Below are 18,071 nucleotides of genomic sequence, written 5' to 3'. Positions count from 1 at the left end.
AATTTTAAACCTTGGTGACTATTTATGACCCTAGGCAATTTATTTCCACTGATGTGATTAAAAGGTTACTTAAATGTGTTATAGTGACATCATGGAATGCATTAGGAAGCTATTTAAATTAGCAACCTTTTTTCTGTGATAACACAAACTTGTAGAGGATTTAATGGATGTTCTGGCACAGAGCTCATAGTAAATGGATATATGCTTGCTACATAAACAGTGCAGATGTGGATGGAATGCACAGATGGCTGCATGCAGCGCATGCACCAAGAAGCACATCATAATAGTATTATGTATGGACAATTCCATAACATGTTTGAACAATCAGTTGATTTACAAATTACACATGTTAAATCGGTAACTGGGGTTCACATAGTTACTAAAATTATCGCTGAGAAACCCCCCGCAAAAAAACAAAACCTCAGCAAATACGACACTTTTACAACAAATCTTTTAGAGTATTTTATATATTTTAAGCTGCTCATCTTTACAGCTGGTTAGAAGCTTGTGTATGGGTGAAATTAGTTAAGTATTTCAACTTTTTTTTATCCCCCTAGACTAAATGAGCAACTAACGCTTGCAGTCTGAGGGAGGGCACTGCAAAGGTGACATCTTCAATATTGTTGGAGTTCAATGATAAAAACATAGGAGTTTATTTGCAAAACATTCAGTTAGCTGGTCCTGGTAACAAAAAGCTAACCCATGTCACAATTTAAACTAATTGATATAAGACACAATTATTTTCTTCTATTTTAAGTTTTGTATATCAGGTTTGTTGAAAAGGAGCTGCATAATATATACTTTCATCTGCACCTGAGAACTGGCTTCCCTAAATAGGTTCACTGCATCTCTGTCTGTGGTTGACTGTTGGGGTGCATACACCTACAAACATTTTGCATTCTCTATTGAAACCAGTGAGGGTCAGTCTGTAAACTTGAAAAGCTATAGTCGCTACCTGGTCATTATTGATGAGAAACTGGCTGGGTTCAGTTCGCAGGAGGATTTGCGAACAAATTCTAAAATATGCAATTTCTTAACCCTATTGAAATATACAGGAGCTGAAGCTTGCATTTTTACAAATTTACAAATTTGCAAGAAGGGCATTGGGTAGCTGGGCGCTGCCATGTGGGGCATGTATGCAATGCATAAAATAAAAAAAATACCAGTGCAGAATAGGTCTAGTATTGTGGCTTAAAAGACAACATTAAATAGACTCAATTGCTTTAAATAACGGATATACTCCACCGAAGTGACATTAAAAAAAAAAAATGGGCCGGGAGTCCAGGTGACTTCATTGACTGCACGGTTACAACCCCTCCCTTTCCTGGCCGGTCAGGTTCTATACTTGAATAATGGGCCCCACACCATTTTTTCCTTATAAGAATAAGGGGGCAGCTAAAACCCACTCCCCCATGTGAATGAGTATGGGGTACATGGTACCCCTTGTCATTTATGTACAAAAAAAATTGTGAAATTGTTAAATACATATACAAATAATTAAAAACCATTATCCCCTGGTGTAAATCCAACTCCAATCACATTGTTGAGCAATGTTTATCTAACATCAATCATGATGGATGATGCCCCGACAAATGACTGTCCCAATGACCCATATTATGACAATCCTTTCCTGCCGGGCTCCCAATGCTGGCTGATGGATTAACATATTTGGAAAAAGTTATCACATGGGATACCTGCTACCATATAAAACAAGCTTTCATTTAGTGGCACTATTATTACCACCACTAAATTAATACATTATGTCTGCTGCAGCTGAAGGTTCAGGCAGATGGGTGTCCTGGCCATATCTGACTAGACTAGCTCATGGCTCCAACCAATGAAATCTTGACCTTTTTTTTTTTTTTTTTTTCTTTTTTTTTTGATCAATGATTTTCCTTTTTTTTTTTTTTTTTTTTTTTTGTTTTTTTTTTTTAAAATTTTTTCTTTTTTTTTTTTTTTTTTTTACTTGTTGTTTTGATCAATGAAGGCCTCAAAATCACATTGGATGCCTAGACAGAATTCAAATGTTAACTCTCCCCTGTTTCCAGTTTGTTCTTGCATAAACAGAATACCCGTCTCACATGATTAGAATGTATGGTATAATATGGCAGAGGGGTTAGCAAGAGTAAAAACTGTCAGTTTTACAGGCAGGACAGCTTGTCAATTCAGAGGTCCATGAGGAGCAGAGCGATCCATTAAAAAAGTAATTTGCATGTACCTTTGTGTGCTGGGTTTTAAGTAATAAACTAAAATCCTTATCTGAACTTGGTGACAGGGTCACCTTAAATAAGGTAATTTGTCTTCTTTCTAAATGTAAAGTTCTGAATGTAGGATTATAATTATACTCAGAAAATTACATAGACAACGATAAGCTGTATCTTACCTATTTCCCACTGCAGAGGGTTACATCATGTAGGTGTTTTATTTATTTGCCGTTACCTTGAACAAAATCTGACATGCAAACTTATTTCCATGTATCAACCTAATAACTTTGTTCTTCTCTTTCTAGATGCAGCAACTATTCCATGAAAATTATGAACACAACCGAAAAGGTTATATTCAAGATTTGCACAACAGCAAAATTCATACAGCTATAACATTGCACCCTAATAAAAGACCAGCATACCAGTACCGACTGCATAATTATATACTGAGCCGGAAGATTTCAGAACTACGCTTTCACACTATCCAGCTTCACAGGGAAAGTGTTGTGATGAGCAAGCTCAGTAACACAGAGATAAGCAAACTAGACCAGCAGCTTGGTATGATGCCATCTTTCAACAGATTTCAGCCACGGGAAAGAAGTGAAGTAATTGAATGGGAGTTTCTCACAGGAAAACATCTTTATTCAATGTCTGCAAATGCTCCACCATGCCAGAGTCTAAATAACCTTCTCAAGGTGTCTTTGGATGACACAGTGATGCAAGTCATGGAAATGATCAATGAGAACTCCAAATCAAGAGGAAGGTTAATTGATTTCAAAGAAATCCAGTATGGATACCGGAGGATCCATCCCATGTATGGAGTAGAATATATATTAGATTTGTTGCTGTTATATAAAAGGCATAAAGGTAGAAAGCTAACCGTTCCAGTAAGAAGGCATGCTTACCTACAGCAATCATTCAGTAAGCCATTTTTCAAAGAGGAAGAAGAGTTGGATGTGCAGAGCTTTCTCCAGAGCATCAATAGTGATACTCAGTCCTTTTCATTTTTTTCCAATTCCTTGAAAATGTTTTCTGCCCTTCACGTGACTAAAGAAATGAAAGAAAACATTAACAAAAAAATACATTTTCTTGTCCCGCTTACAGGAAGGTATGATATCTTCATAAGATTTATGGAAAACTATGAGAAAGTCTGTCTGATTCCAAAGCAGAATGTGAAGCTGCTGATTATTTTATTTAACTCTGAAAAAGACTCAGACTCCAATAAGCACATGGAACTCATAGCGGAATACCAAACTAAGTACCCACAAGCAGAAATGTCCATCATGGCAATGTCTGGACCCTTTTCTAGGGGGTTGAGCCTCGAAAAGGGCTCAGCTCAGTATGACAATGACACACTGCTGCTGTTTTGTGATGTAGATTTAATCTTCACATCAGATTTTCTACAGAGATGCCGGGACAACACTGTTCAAGGACAGCAAGTATATTACCCAATTGTATTCAGTCAATATGATCCAAAAGTAGTCTATGGAGGAAATCCTCCCACAGACAGCAACTTTGTTTTTACAAAGAAAACCGGCTTTTGGAGGGACTACGGTTTTGGTATTACCTGTATTTATAAAAGTGATCTGCTGGAAATTGGCGGATTTGATACCTCTATTCAAGGTTGGGGATTAGAAGATGTGGATCTCTTTACTAAGGTTCTGTCTTCAGGGCTGAAGGCCTTTCGGAGTCAAGAAACAGGAGTAGTTCACGTGTTTCATCCTGTCCAATGTGACCCAAATTTAAACCCTAAACAATATAAAATGTGCTTGGGTTCTAAAGCAAGTACATTTGCATCTGCTGCTCAATTAGCAGAAATATGGTTAGAGAAACATTTAGGTTTTGGCTATAACCGAACTCACTCCTGACATGCCAACTCTGATGCTAGGGGGAGTTTACCTTAAAACAGGACAAGATGGTTTAAAAACTCCTCTGTGTCTTCCAAAGGATATCTTCTGTTTTTACAGGCAAATAAACCCTACTGATGACCAGTCTTTTTAAATCCCTACTGAAGATGAGTTCACTGTTTCCCATGTGTGTATTTTGGATGTGAGCTATGATTAATATGGTCTTAAGGAGCACATTGATCAAGACCATAAAGGCTTTTTTTTTCTTTTTTACAGAAAATGGTTCTTTATGGGGAGTAGAATGCAATATGACTTATTGTATTTGTTAATGTGACCCAAATATTTGCTGGCAAAGGTACCACAAAAGTGCATTATGCTTCCCTTTGGGAAGAGACATGAGTTTTATTATTTATAAAAAAAAAAAAAAGACTTAAATAAATAAACACTACTTTTGTTCATCTTTAGAATTTTTAAAATTAAAAGATAATTATGATTGTATCTTTATTTTTTAAAATTACATTGACAAGGGACTTTTCCTGAACTTTTGGTACTGGCTACCAAAGTCAAAAATGTCTTACTATGCGTTAATTTCGGAATGTTTTGCTCCTAATGTAAAGTGACCACCAGGGAAAATGGTTGTATCAACGATGAAGAACTGAAAACTCTAAAATAATTTTTTTTTATTAGCTGGCAAAAGGGTGACTCAAATGAACATTTTTATTTATGAGAAAATACTGTGTATTTTAGTTTTTTCTTAAATATGCAAAATGTGCTTTGAAAGTAATTCAGACCACCAATGTATTTTACATTTATTTTGCCCTTGTGATGTCAGAGTTAATACGGTAAATGAATGGGTGCTTAAAGGTGCAGTGCTACTTACATTGTCTTACAAATATATATTTCATCCACAGGTAACAGTGTAATATACTATCAAGTATTAATCACTTTTGTGAAGGATAATAGTGGTTAACATATCTATCTCCCCTGTGTGCCAATTACTGTAGCAGCCTATAGACCCTAAAACTAAACAAGGATCTTTTTTTATAGAGAATCATTGGAGCTGTCTAAAGCTTGAAAGTGTAATTTACTATTATTGTAGACTGAATGTACAAAAGAATCTTTCTATACTATGGTGCTTTACAACACTTCCCTCAGGACAATACAAATCCTGTTAACAACATAATGAGGAACTGTGTCATCAAGTCCGCTGCTGATGCCATTCTGCTACTGTACTTTTATAGAGACTAACACCTGTTACAGCAGACAATCAATATACCACACAGTTTAATATATTAATGTGTATAAAACAGCATTAATTCTTGCAGTAACTGGCTCATAAGACAAGATTCCCTCCCAAGTATGATCAGTGAGCACCATCACCAGTTATGAGCAGTGTCTCTGCTTAGCACTTCTACAGTAAAGGGATACCCCTCTTGTTGTGTAAAAAAAAAAGTAAAATATAGGGTCATATGTTTCATAAATCACTTGTAGACTAGGGCCATTATCAAGTGTTTTTCTTTGCAGCTCAGAACTCATCTTTGCTCCAGTACCATGCAGCCATCTCCTCCTTTTAACACAAGTACTTGATTGGTGGACGGTAATATAGCTCACCATATACAGCCGGTAATATACTACATTCCATAGTGCATTCCCTTTATCATGTCACCTATACCTCAACATTTATGTGTGCCCCGGGGCATCATCCATGAATAAAATCCTAGATAATTCTTTAAAAATAAAAGAAGTAAATTAAATCCTGCCTCTCAATATGAGAAAGTATCAGACCAACTCACAAAGTTGCAAAGTTTTCTTACTCGAATGTATAACAGTACCAGCAGTGGGACATATATTAAAATAAAGAAATGGAGAGCAATGTTTACCGTGAGATGTTCCTAGCCCTCCAGAAAGGAACTGTCCCCTACCAGAGAAGAGTGGATGATTGGAGAGCAGTTTCAATGCTTGGGAAGTTGCCAAGTCATTGAGAGCCATGCCAAGTCCCATATACTATGGAGTTTTTGGAAGCTTGTTTGTGGATAAAGCATAGTAAATGACTGGCTTCCAAAATGTAACCCCATTATCTCAATAAATAAATACATAAATAAAATCAGGGATAGAGTGATCATTGGAGGGGCACAATTAGCCATTCTCACATCACAGACATTTTAAAAAAAACCTGCCACTGTAAAGGGAAGCTATAATTTTAGTAATGTTTTTAAGTACACATGTGAATGTAATTAGATTAATATAATATCATCAATGTAAGTTAATGCTTTAATACCTTGTTTGCAAGAAGCAAAACCAATGTGCTCAGACTGATTGAAAACAGTACACTGTATAGCTTATCCCTAAACTGTTTTTATCTCAGCATTTGTTAAAAAGAAATGCTGACTCCATTATATGAAATATAGATGTCTACTAAATGGAGAATGTACAAATATATATGAAATAACATCATAAAAATATGGAACAACAAATATTTAAACTGTTTCATCAAAAATTGCCTTCAGATAAAAGTACCAACTAAGCTCGTATACTCACTGCAAATATTCTATAGTTTCCCTTTAGGGTTCTGTGAATGTATACAATCTGCTTGTGAGAACAGGCAGATATTAAAATGCTTTTAAAGCACTAAGGGGGAATTAAAATGAACATAAAATGCTAAAGGAAGATCATTTCCCGTTTCCCACTGTATCTGAAATGAAGCCAACATTGACACTGTGGGAAATTAGAAGCAACAATAGAGACTACAATGGCTGTAAATGCAGACAAGGAAGAAAATACCTATATTTTATCACCGTGGAACAAAACAGTAGAGTTACATAAAAATATGAAAACAGCTGCAAAAATCGGGTTTTATGTCTGCTAATACATGTTTTTATCAAATTTAACTTCTGAATGAAATTCTATTTTTTTCTAAAGCTAAAAAGTTATTTACTATGAACATTCCCAAGCTATCCTTCAAGAGTAAATAATAAATAAGCATAACATATATCTAAAATAGCCACATAACATGACCCTAGTTTAATTTCAGAAAATAAAAGACTCAAGTACATGTACATAAATTCAAACCTTGTGCTTGATGTGTGGCCACTTCTCCTTTTAAGAATATCAGAACTGATCACGTGTAAGCATAGTAAAAATGACTCTGTGACATCTGAAAAAAATAAACAAAGATCAGTCTGAAAAAGAACAAACTTAATACTCACTTGTCCCATTATCTTCCCTGCTGAAGAAGAACAGTGTTGAATCCTGAAGATTCTTCAGTAAGCTGTAGCTCTGCTACAGAGAAAAGTTGGGCAGGTTGGGTAGCAGGATAGGTGAATTTTAACTCTGTTCTCTAAAAGGCTCTGCTTTTTAATTTTTGGAAGCAACAGGTTCACTTTGAAGTCAAGCCCCAGGCAAAACCTATTTTTTCAATTCTGCATAGAAAAAAGGGTTAATAATTCTGTTAAATTTTTTGTTGCCCCTAATCCTGCTTTTACCTAATTTTCCATCCTTTTGACTAGGGATAAGTTCAGATATGGGTTGAATCCAGTCAAAACCTGAGCCCCTCTGAGAATCTGGATGCGACACAAGGCCACTTGCCCAATCACCTGCAGGTCAGGGCATTTCCTGCCCCACCGTTGCATATAAACAAAGGGACAGGATGCTTGTGCTGACATAATTTACCTAAAATGTGCCCATATAAGGTCAATGTCATTGACCAAGCATAGCCATGTGGCCAATGATGTCACAGCATCCCACCCAATTGCTTATGTGCAGCTGCAGGCAGGGAATTTCCTAACTACAACTGATTGGGCAGCTGCAGAAGGAGCTTCCTTCTGGGTTTGGAAGAGCTAAAGTTTGGTCCTAACTTCAGAACATCCCTACTTGTGACAGCCTGTGAAAGCAGGACAAGAAATAAGGGAAATTATTTTGGTTATCTCCACTCACTCTGAAAAACTAAAAAATGATCTAAAAGCAAAGCACACACACAATACAAGGAAAATGTCCATGCCGATCTTACAAAAGCCACAGCAACAATTTCCACTTTTTTGGGAAGTGCTTGCTTTGTGTTATATCTGCAGGGGGTAGGCACAGACATCCAAGAGCTGAACTGCCAGAAATAAATCACGGGAAAAGGCACCAAAACCAAATGCCTGTAGCAACCAGATTTTTTCTTTAATTGAAATGCACAGCCTGTTCAGTAACTAGGAACACAGCCCCACTTCTTCCCTATTTTCTTTGCTTTTGTAAATGAACCTCTACACTACAGCTTATGACAGTATCAGGTACAGTTAGGCCCCTTTCACGCAGAAGCCTGCTGGTTCGGAGCAGTTCAAAAAAGTGTCCACTCATTTTTTTCCTTCATCTTGCGATGGAGGGAAAAAACTGAACTTACTGGACCCATGTCAAGTCTGTGCGGAGTCTGATGTAAATGCGCACGTGTTCGTTTACATCAGATTACCCCAGATCCACCAAAGTCAGGTCCACCAAACTGGAACTCTGTATTTTTCTGGACCTGAACAGAGTTGGGGGTAATCAGATGTTAACGGACACATGTCCGTTTAGGTCCGGCGGCCCATAGACTAACAATGAGCTTTTAATCAGATCCACCTGAAAAGCTGACAGGCAGACGTGATCAAAATGCCTGTCTGAAAAGGGCCTTATTAGCTGCTGTCCTGTTTTAGGGGAAGTAGGCCAATGTGAAAAACAGCTGGTGGAATATTCTACTTTTTAGACTAAAGGGTGGGTAAGTGAAGGAACATCATTAAAACAACATGGTATATTACATTTGTCGCGAAATCTTGCCAGCGATTCTCTATAAAACAAAGAACATTCTTTGAAAAGGTACTAGACTGTACTTTTGATATGGATTTTTAATATGTGCAGACATGTTATTGAACGCATTGTCTATTGAGACTTCTTACACTTGTCTCTGTAGAGCCATTCTTGTTTTTTAATATGTATTATTTAACGTATTATTGGTTACTTGCTGGTCTGGTAACTTATGCAAAATATTAAAATTTTTTTCCTCTGTTAATTTTATAAAATATTGCATTTCTTTAAGATCATTGCACTTTTTGTGTCTGTAGCATATTTATTTAGCACAATAAAAGTTCTATATAGCCCCAAGATTAATACTACACAATGGGTATTTTCTGCTAAAGAATGGGAGGTCATAGTCCAAACAACTGAGGGAAAACATAATGAGATACTCACTATACATAAATAATGAAAATATTGAAAACTAAATATACGCTTGTACAGTGTAAGGTTTGAAAAAAATGAAACATTGTATTGACACTGAATTTCAAATCAGAACTCACTCCAGTTTACCCAAATCTACTTAGACCAGCTTTGTGATACCTCAGTAATCTATAAATTGATCCACTTCTCTCACATCTCTGACCATTTTGGTATGACTTTTTACATTTATTGTATATACATTATTCTGCAAAATCAAACATTGTGACTAATGGTAGTGTGAATGTGCCTGGGGTGTATCATCCAAACTGTACCAATTATGTGCACATGATGAAATCACTGAAAATGCATTTATATTTTTCTAAAATAATACTAAAGCTGGGGGAAAATACATTTATATTTTTCTTAAATAATACTAAAGCTGAGGGGAAAATACATTTTTGATTTTTGGCACACAAAGAATCAAGCAACCTTATCTACACGATCACTTTGCCTATCTGACAAACTTAGATTATACGTATGACCAGGATGTACAGGGGGAACTACGGTACTATATTTGCCTAAATTAGCCATGTGTGATTTACCGATCTTTAGCAACCACTTCACTAAAGCAGGATGTCATCACTTTTACCTCGGCTGGAACCTCCACTTTTACCTTCTGTCCAGCCTAGAGTCTTGCACAGTAAAGACAATGCAGGACAACAAGGACCTGACTACAACATAGCCCCAATTCCAACAATCCTAATAAATAATAATGTTATTGAGTCATCAAGTTAGACTAATGCATAGCAACCCTAACCAATAAAAACAATAAAAAATACACCCAAACAACCTTCAATGTACAAGGTATGGATGCTCAAAATGTAACACATATGTGAAAGTATAAATGTGTAAGTGATATAAATCCACACTGGGAAATCTAAAAAAGGATTACCCACATCTGAAGATCTGGGTACAAGCAAAATATTTGTTCAACATAAAGTCATATGAAATAATTCTGTACTAAATACATGAATTACAATAGGTGAGCCACAACACAAATAAAAGAGGTAGTTGAACATATAAAAGAGAAGTGTGCAGCAAGCACATTCCTTCCTGCAGTGGTTAGACAAAACAGTAAGTCCAGGGCAGCATTCATCATTTACTATTAAAAAACTTCACAAAACATAGGCCCCAATAAGTACCCCAGTAAGTATTTAATTTTTAATTAAATATCACCATCTGTGTTATGATGTGTCTTGTGATTTTTTAAACCCTTCTAACACAAAAATATTAGTTTGAAAAGTGATTTTTATCTTTCGTACAGGTTTGCAGTGGGACCTCACTAGCTTAATGTAATTAACCTTAATACTGTGCATATAGTTTGTACATTTACATGTATGCGTATGAGTAGGGGCGGAGTTAAGGCCGAGGCAGGGTAGGGGTTAGGTGGGGCAACTGGTGGCGAGTAACTCTTAAGGCCTGGCTAGTAGCTCAGGACTTGAAATTTTGAGCCCTGTGAGCAGCCATAGTTGTTTATTGCATTCTACATACACCTTCTAAGAATTCAGAATGGTAATTGTGTTTTACTCTATCACAAGCTAAATCCATGTGTGTGCATGGACTGATTGAAATGTATCTATGCAGCTTATCTTGTAAACAAATCTATCTTTTGACCAGCTGACTCAATTTTCTAATATACAGATATCTACTAACAGGAGAGCCAACACATCTGTATGCAATTTTGAAACAGCTAGCATTTAAATGTCATATCAAAAATTACCTACAGCTTTCTGTTACCATAACAACTCAAATTGTATATTCTCCAAAATACACTATGGTTTCATTTTAATGTTCTGTGAACTCATATAGCTTGGTTGTTAGAATAGACAGTGGTTCTTAAAAGTATTGAGTGAAGTATAATGAATATGAAATGCTAAAAGATTTCCTCTTTCCCACTGTTTTTAATACATTCATACTTTGATTAACCAAAATGTGCCAGGCATTCTTAGCTAATGAGTATGATGTTGATTTTTCATTAAAGGGGCTCTTCCAAGCCTTCCGCCAGTTTGACTGGTAAAATGTAAATCAATTTTTCTTCAGTTAAATTACATCGAAATGAGAGTATAAACTCTTAAACGTTTAACTTAAGAAAAAAAAAATTCACAACTCCCATGGCCCTTCCATCCTTTGCCCTGAGCTCCCTTGTGCCAAGCTGCAGTGCTGCAGTGCAGCTCCTTTCTACTCCATGAACAGCGATGCAACCAACAGGACAGGCCACACTCTGGGAGTGATTTACTAACCTAAACACACGCACACACCAGGTGCGTGTGATTTTCACACAGCAAAACGTATTTATCAACCAAAAAGTCTCTAAAAGCATATTTCCACTAATGCCATATATGGAAAAATCATGCACATGATCCATATATAATGCTGCTTCACAGTTTAGACAAAAATGGTTAGCTCATGCATTTACATTCCTGCATTCATCAACGCAAGCAACGCAACATAGAGCTAATTTACACAACATCACGTTGGAATTCATGCTTGGCTTTGCACAACACACCTGCTGGGTGTGTACACACTACAAAGGTGTTTAGATTCCACCCATAGATCATGCTGGGAGGGAACACACTACAGAGGTGTATACATGTTTGTGGTGTGTTTATAAGGTTAGTAAATCAACCCCTCTGTGTCTCATTTTTGTTTTCAAACAACTTTATTGACCCAGATTCTTGAACACAAGCCCTGTCTGGATTCTCCGTGCCTGAGAAGATTCACAGAGTCACTGGACCTAACCATAGGCACCCTGCTATTAAGCTCATCAATTGGGTGAAATGCGTTAGCCAGGAACATTCATGCAAGGCTTGTGTTCAAGTATCTGGATTAATAAAGTTGTTTGAAGAAAACTGACTATTTTGTTTGCTTACATATTTTTAGGTTGGGAAGTTTTGAAAAATGTGAATTGCTTTGGTAGTTGTAGCTACCTTTATAAATGCTTTTGATTCACTGTAAGTGGTTTAGTGGTCATAATAAAAAGTTTACTGTGTGCGCAAGGGGGAGTATTGTTAGCTGTCGACAAATGTAACCTGAATTATTTGTGACGTTTAAACAATGGAAGTTGTTTTGCACTGCTGTATGACAGGTTTTCTTCTTTTTTCTTTGGTTGGGTGATGTTTTTCTAACAATTGTTAATGGTAAAGTAGGTAAGGTGTTAGTGTGTAGTGTTTAAATTACACTCATCTATATGTCCTAATTGGCCCAGCTATCAGGCTTACATTTTGAAAGGCAGATAGAGCAGATCAAGAGGCATGAAAGGTGTTCAGACCTGGACATTCAAGAGGCAGATCAGAGGAACATGGACATGAAAAGTGCATGAAAAGTGTGATCTACTAATGATTTTCAGCACTATCACAAGATAATTTGTGCTGCTGTTTGAAGCAGCAGACATTTTTCTATGCTTCTCTTCAATAGTTGATCCCTTTCAAACCTATATATTTAATCTTTAAAGATACTTTGTATTTCATTCAATTTTAACATTCTGTGCTTTAGGGAAAATAGAGGAAATTGGTAACCAGAGACTGAAATGTTTCCTTTAGGTAATATTGGTAATGGTCACATACGTTTTAAAGCCCTCATTCTGAATCAAGTACTTTTATACTTTATATAAATCCTTTAAAGATTATGTCAACATGCTCATTGATAGACCGGCACTGCTGGAATTGTAGTCATTGACAGCTGTGGGAATATGTCATATTTAACCTTGGAAACCTGATATGGATAAGCACAAAGCTCCCAATGCTAACACATAAATATATACAGATATAGAAAGTTCAATTGTGTCATATGACATCAAGAAAAATATATCAGACTGTTCCCTGCCATTATAAATTACTAACTGGACTGCACAGAGAAGGGTCTCAATCAGACCATCAAACTTATAGTGTATCTAAAGCCAAAACATGTTTTGCTAGGATGAGGAAGGGTAGAACCCATGTCAGGTTTTTATTGTTGTTTGTACTGCTGTAACAGAATAAAATAGGTTCAGCTTTTGATCACATACAAAAATATAGTTTAGATACTTATCAATGGGGTTTTTTTCAGAGCCACATATTAACTGCTCATTGTTCTTTGAATCCATAGATCAAACCATATCACATACCATAAAAACTGTAGCTGTTTTTTCTATTACAGTTAGTTAGAACAAGTGTAAGGGTGCGTTCACACCAGCAGCCACGCTCAGCCGCATGAGTGCTGGTATGCCTGCCCCCGAACAGTGGTGATGTGCTAGATGGAATAAAGGGCCAGTGCAGCCCGAACGCAGATAGCGTGAATCGTCCCTAATAGCTAACTATAATGTAAAGCTTCAGGAAGCTTTATGGACTTTAAGAAAATTTTGACCTACTACAAAAATGAACAATAAGGAGGAGCAGCTTTTTTTCTTCTAATCCAAACAACACATTCATACATGCAGACCTGCACTTGTACATTTAAAGTGTAGCGCTACTCCCGTAGGAGCCGCTGGTTGTAACGGGTCTTTCTGTCCCCCTACACCAATGTACCGCCCAAAGGTGGTCCACAGCACACCAACACACCTTTAAAGGGTTTTGTACAGGATTTAATGACCATGAAATATCAAACAATGCACTTAGTGGCTTACCAATCACATATAATAAAATCAATGACAGGCTAAGGCACTCTGGCACTCAGTAACCGCCGCTATCTATTGCCTACACGAAAACCTGTGATGCCAGACTGTCTCAGGGGTAAATCTTGGAACCGATAAAATCAACAATGATATCTCCCATTGTAAGTATCACACCCCCTTCTAAACTACTGGCCAGTAGTAAGGTCCTAGGTTAGCCAATGTTGGGGCCCATACTGTGTAGCAGATGTGTAAAAGTACATTGTCAGTTTGGGCCCGTGGGGCCTCGCACCGCTCCCAGGGTTGTCTGGAAAGATTATGTCTTTCAGCAGCAGATTGAAGTCCCTCTTTCGTCAGGATGACACTTAGGAGGAAGGAGAAGTCATCTATGGACTTTTGCAACACACCACTGCTCATCTATGGTTTCCTGGAACACATCACCGCTCGTCTAGGGTCATCTAGGGTCTCGGTCACGATCACCGCTGGCTCCGTTTACTTCCGCTCACTCAGCTGGGCTGACTGGATCTCTCCAGTGGATGGATCGGCTAAACGACCAGGCCGTGATACTTCCGCCAATGACGCGTCACTAGGCCTCAGTGTAGGCACTCAATTACCATCTCTTCAGCTGCTGGCAACCAAACAATAGTCTTTATACACTGCGGTACAGAGCCTGTGTGTCCCTGTCTGTCAGAGGCCACCACACAGCACTATTTTTTTTTTAGCATGTTAGTTTTTATTGATAGAATAAATGGTAACAATGCAGGTAAACTCCAAAGTGAAACAACACATGGATCAAGTAGCAGTGCGCTGACTGCGATCCAAAAATGTAGCTCTTAAGTCACTACCTGGCGGGCGATAAGGGACAAGGGCATCTTTACCTGGGGAGATGAGAGCAAGGGGTCAAGCGGTGGGTTAATCACTTCTCGCCAAGGCAGAGAGAGATGATTGGATATAAAATGACTCAGTTGTCGGGGGATGAGTACTCCCAGATAGGTGATGTAGCGTGACTGTATTTGTAGAGTGGGGTACGTATGGGAAAGGGTAGCTACAAACGTTTTGTCCGCGGTCAGAGGAAGAAGCTCACTTTTGTTGACATTGATTCTAAGACCCGAAAACGAGCCATAATGTGTGATGTGGGCAAGGATGTTCAAGATTTGGGTCACACACAGCTCTATTACAGGCAGTCGCAACTCACATTGTCTCACATAGATCTGGACATTTCAGGTCCCGGTCCCAGACTGAGTGCGCTCAGTAATTACAGTTCCTAGTCATCTCCCTTCCTCTCGCCCCGCCTCCTGGGAGTTGCAGTTCTCAAGGTCCTTTCAGCAATGTATCCATATCTGCTCTGCACTGCAATCCCCATAAGTCTCCGCCTCTTATCACACACAGAGGCAATTAACTGTTTGCAGTCAGAAACACAGTTCTCTACAATAGCACATATATACATCTATATAAGGGCTACAAAAGTAAATGTAAACCCAAACAGAAAGACATTTATCTTGCTAAAGCATGCTTGTATAAAAAGCATTTGCATGCATCTCAGTGTTGTTGATTTTTGCTGCCTGTTTACCTCCTTCAGCCTATCAGAGGTGGCTGCACTGGAGTATATTTGGGAGACAGACAGGGAGCATTGTCACCCTGTAATCAGAAGTGCCTAAACAACAACCTTTATGGCAAGATAATCAGCCATCATGTAAAAGAAATTACTTCAACGTGTTGAAGTTTATATGAGCTTTTAGTCACGGGGTTTATAAATACTTTAAATTGGGGTGAACAACCAGTCATTTGAGATTTACCCGTTGATTGCGGCCATGCAATGGGTAGATCAGGATCCCGCTCTGTCGCCACCTCCTTGCCCCTCCTGTTGCCTCTCATACCTCAGATTGTAGTGGCTGCTGGCCACTTGTTGCACTTGCATGAAATGCAAAAGTGGGCATGTCTGCAGGGAACACTAAATATGATAGGACAAGCCTCACAAGTAAACAAGGGCAAAGGGATAAGTTACTTCTGGGGTGGGAGGGTGTAGGTCAAAGTAAAGAAAAGTGCTACACCCTGCTGTATGCTGCATGTTTCAGCTCAATGCACATGGTACTGTACATCACATGCTACTGACCACGGCACTCTGTACACTACACTGTACTTTATATACTGCAATCCACCTTGCACTGTTTTCCTGTGTTACTTACTTTTGATCCCTGCACACTGTGTTGCATACTACTGACCTCTGAACTCTGCATTGCTTACAACTGACCTGTGAACTCTGTGTTACTTAATACTGACCCCTGAACTCTTTAAACATTCCTTACTTATGAAAAGGACCTTGCTATGTTATCTACCTAAAAAAAAAGGGTAGATCTCCAACTCTTCCGGCTTGCCTACCCCAGCTTTAAAGAATTAGTGGATTTTTCATGCCTCAGTATAACCTTTTTTAACTTATTTAACTGATTGTAAAAAAAAAAAGCTACCCAAATGACTGCATACTACAGATGCTTTATAAAAAGACAAGCCTCATCCACTTGAGGTGGACAAAGAAGCAATGGCCACATTACCCTGCTCACCAGCTGCTTTAAGATTAGTTACGTAGGAACGGTACCCTTCATTGAGATAGCTGGGCAGAGTTCATTTTAACCATTTTAGTAAAAGCATCTGTTTAACTAATTGGCCTTATCTAAAACACAGAAATGTGTGAAAGATGTATGGGCCTAGTGTGGCAACATAAAGTCCTACAAGTGTTCTTTTAATTTAAGTACTAATTATAAACAATCTTCCATATACGGCAAACAAAAGTGAAAATTGTTCATTGAAGATGGCAAAGATATTAATAAATGCTTATAATTAACATAAATATTACAGCTTACAATAATTCGCATTTTATGAAGTGGATGGTTGTAAACCTTTCAGGCTATGATTAAAAGATCAAAGGAAAGGTGAATTATAAGCCTATGCAATAATGCAAAATAGGGAAAAATAAAGTTGTTCAAAGTAAAATAACCCATGAATCGAGTCAGGTTGGGTTTACTATGTTCATATGGGTAAATGATAAATTCTGGCTGCTTGGTACAGGTTACTGCACTTTGCTTATTGTTCAGCTCACAAGTATTTAATTGTAAATATAGATACAATTCTGATAATTGTATAACTAGGTAATTACATTTACATGAGGTAATGAAACGGATAACTCCACCTTTTTTTTCATACCTTAAAGCCCAAATCCACCCTACTGCCCCCCAGTTCTTCCCCCTGGATACCATCCCTTTCAGAAGTTGTCAGGCCTGTCATGAAATGCAGGGTTCTCTTTGGCACTAGGTGATTCTCAAAGACGCAGAATCCCAGGGAGCTAATCCAGGAAGTGGTTTGAATGATGCTGGGAGTCATTCAACCTGAAAGAGGAGTGGCACTGGATCGCAAAGGTTAGTCTGCAAGGGCCAGTGCTGGAGAGGGGGTGTATTGCAGCCAGTGCTGCAAAATGTTTTAATTTTCTTAGCTATTTATTAAAAATAAAGTAGACTTGGGATATTATGTTTTACATTACATTGTGATCCTTAGGACTGGAAGGCTGTTTCATTTGCATTAGCAAATAATTACAGTTTGTGTTTATTGTGAGCTATTAATGGGCTTTGCTCTGATTAAAATGCTCATCTAGAACAGAGACATGATAAATCAACCCATGAGTACATTTATTTATGATGATTATTTGAAAACCAGATTAGTTTAAAATACAAAGTGAGATAAATAACACATGGCTTGGCTAGAAAGGAATTATAATCACAAAGCAGTTACATAGTTACATAGTATTTGAGGTTGAATAAAGACATTAGTCCAGTTTTGAGGCGAAGTCTCACATCAGGTCAGTGAAGTAGACAAAAAGAATAATGAACAATAAAACTGTTAAGAAGTCTTGACATGACTTTGATCACTAGAATTGGTTAACCCTAATAGTGCATAACATTTTGTTAATATATATAGATATATATATAGATCTATAGATGTCTATATATATATATATATATATAGATATATATATATATATCTATATATATATATATATATATAGACATCTATAGATCTATATATATATCTATATATATTAACAAAATGTTATGCACTATTAGGGTTAACCAATTCTAGTGATCAAAGAAAGCATACAGGCTATTGTTTTAGGCAAAGCTCACTTTTTACATACTATACCAGATTTTAAATATACAT

General features: G+C 37.5%; 1 protein-coding gene across 1 annotated transcript in view; it reads left to right on the top strand.

Annotated features, from left to right (window-relative positions):
- LOC108797053 (chondroitin sulfate synthase 3-like) overlaps nt 1–4,278 on the top strand; it is a 333,921-nt gene extending 329,643 nt beyond the window's left edge. Inside the window, exon 4 of the mRNA XM_018568619.1 lies at nt 2,510–4,278. Within this exon, the coding sequence (XP_018424121.1) occupies nt 2,510–4,072 (1,563 nt within the window). The 3' untranslated portion in view covers nt 4,073–4,278. The remainder of the gene's footprint in view (nt 1–2,509) is intronic.
- The last annotated feature ends 13,793 nt before the right edge of the window (nt 4,279–18,071 follow it).

Source organism: Nanorana parkeri, unplaced genomic scaffold (assembly GCF_000935625.1).
Source record: "Nanorana parkeri isolate BGI_ZX_2015 unplaced genomic scaffold, ASM93562v1 scaffold1217, whole genome shotgun sequence".
Classification (NCBI taxonomy): Eukaryota; Metazoa; Chordata; class Amphibia; order Anura; family Dicroglossidae; genus Nanorana; species Nanorana parkeri.
The sequence above is the reverse complement of the archived record's forward strand: the minus strand, read 5'-3'. Positions and strand labels throughout refer to the sequence as shown.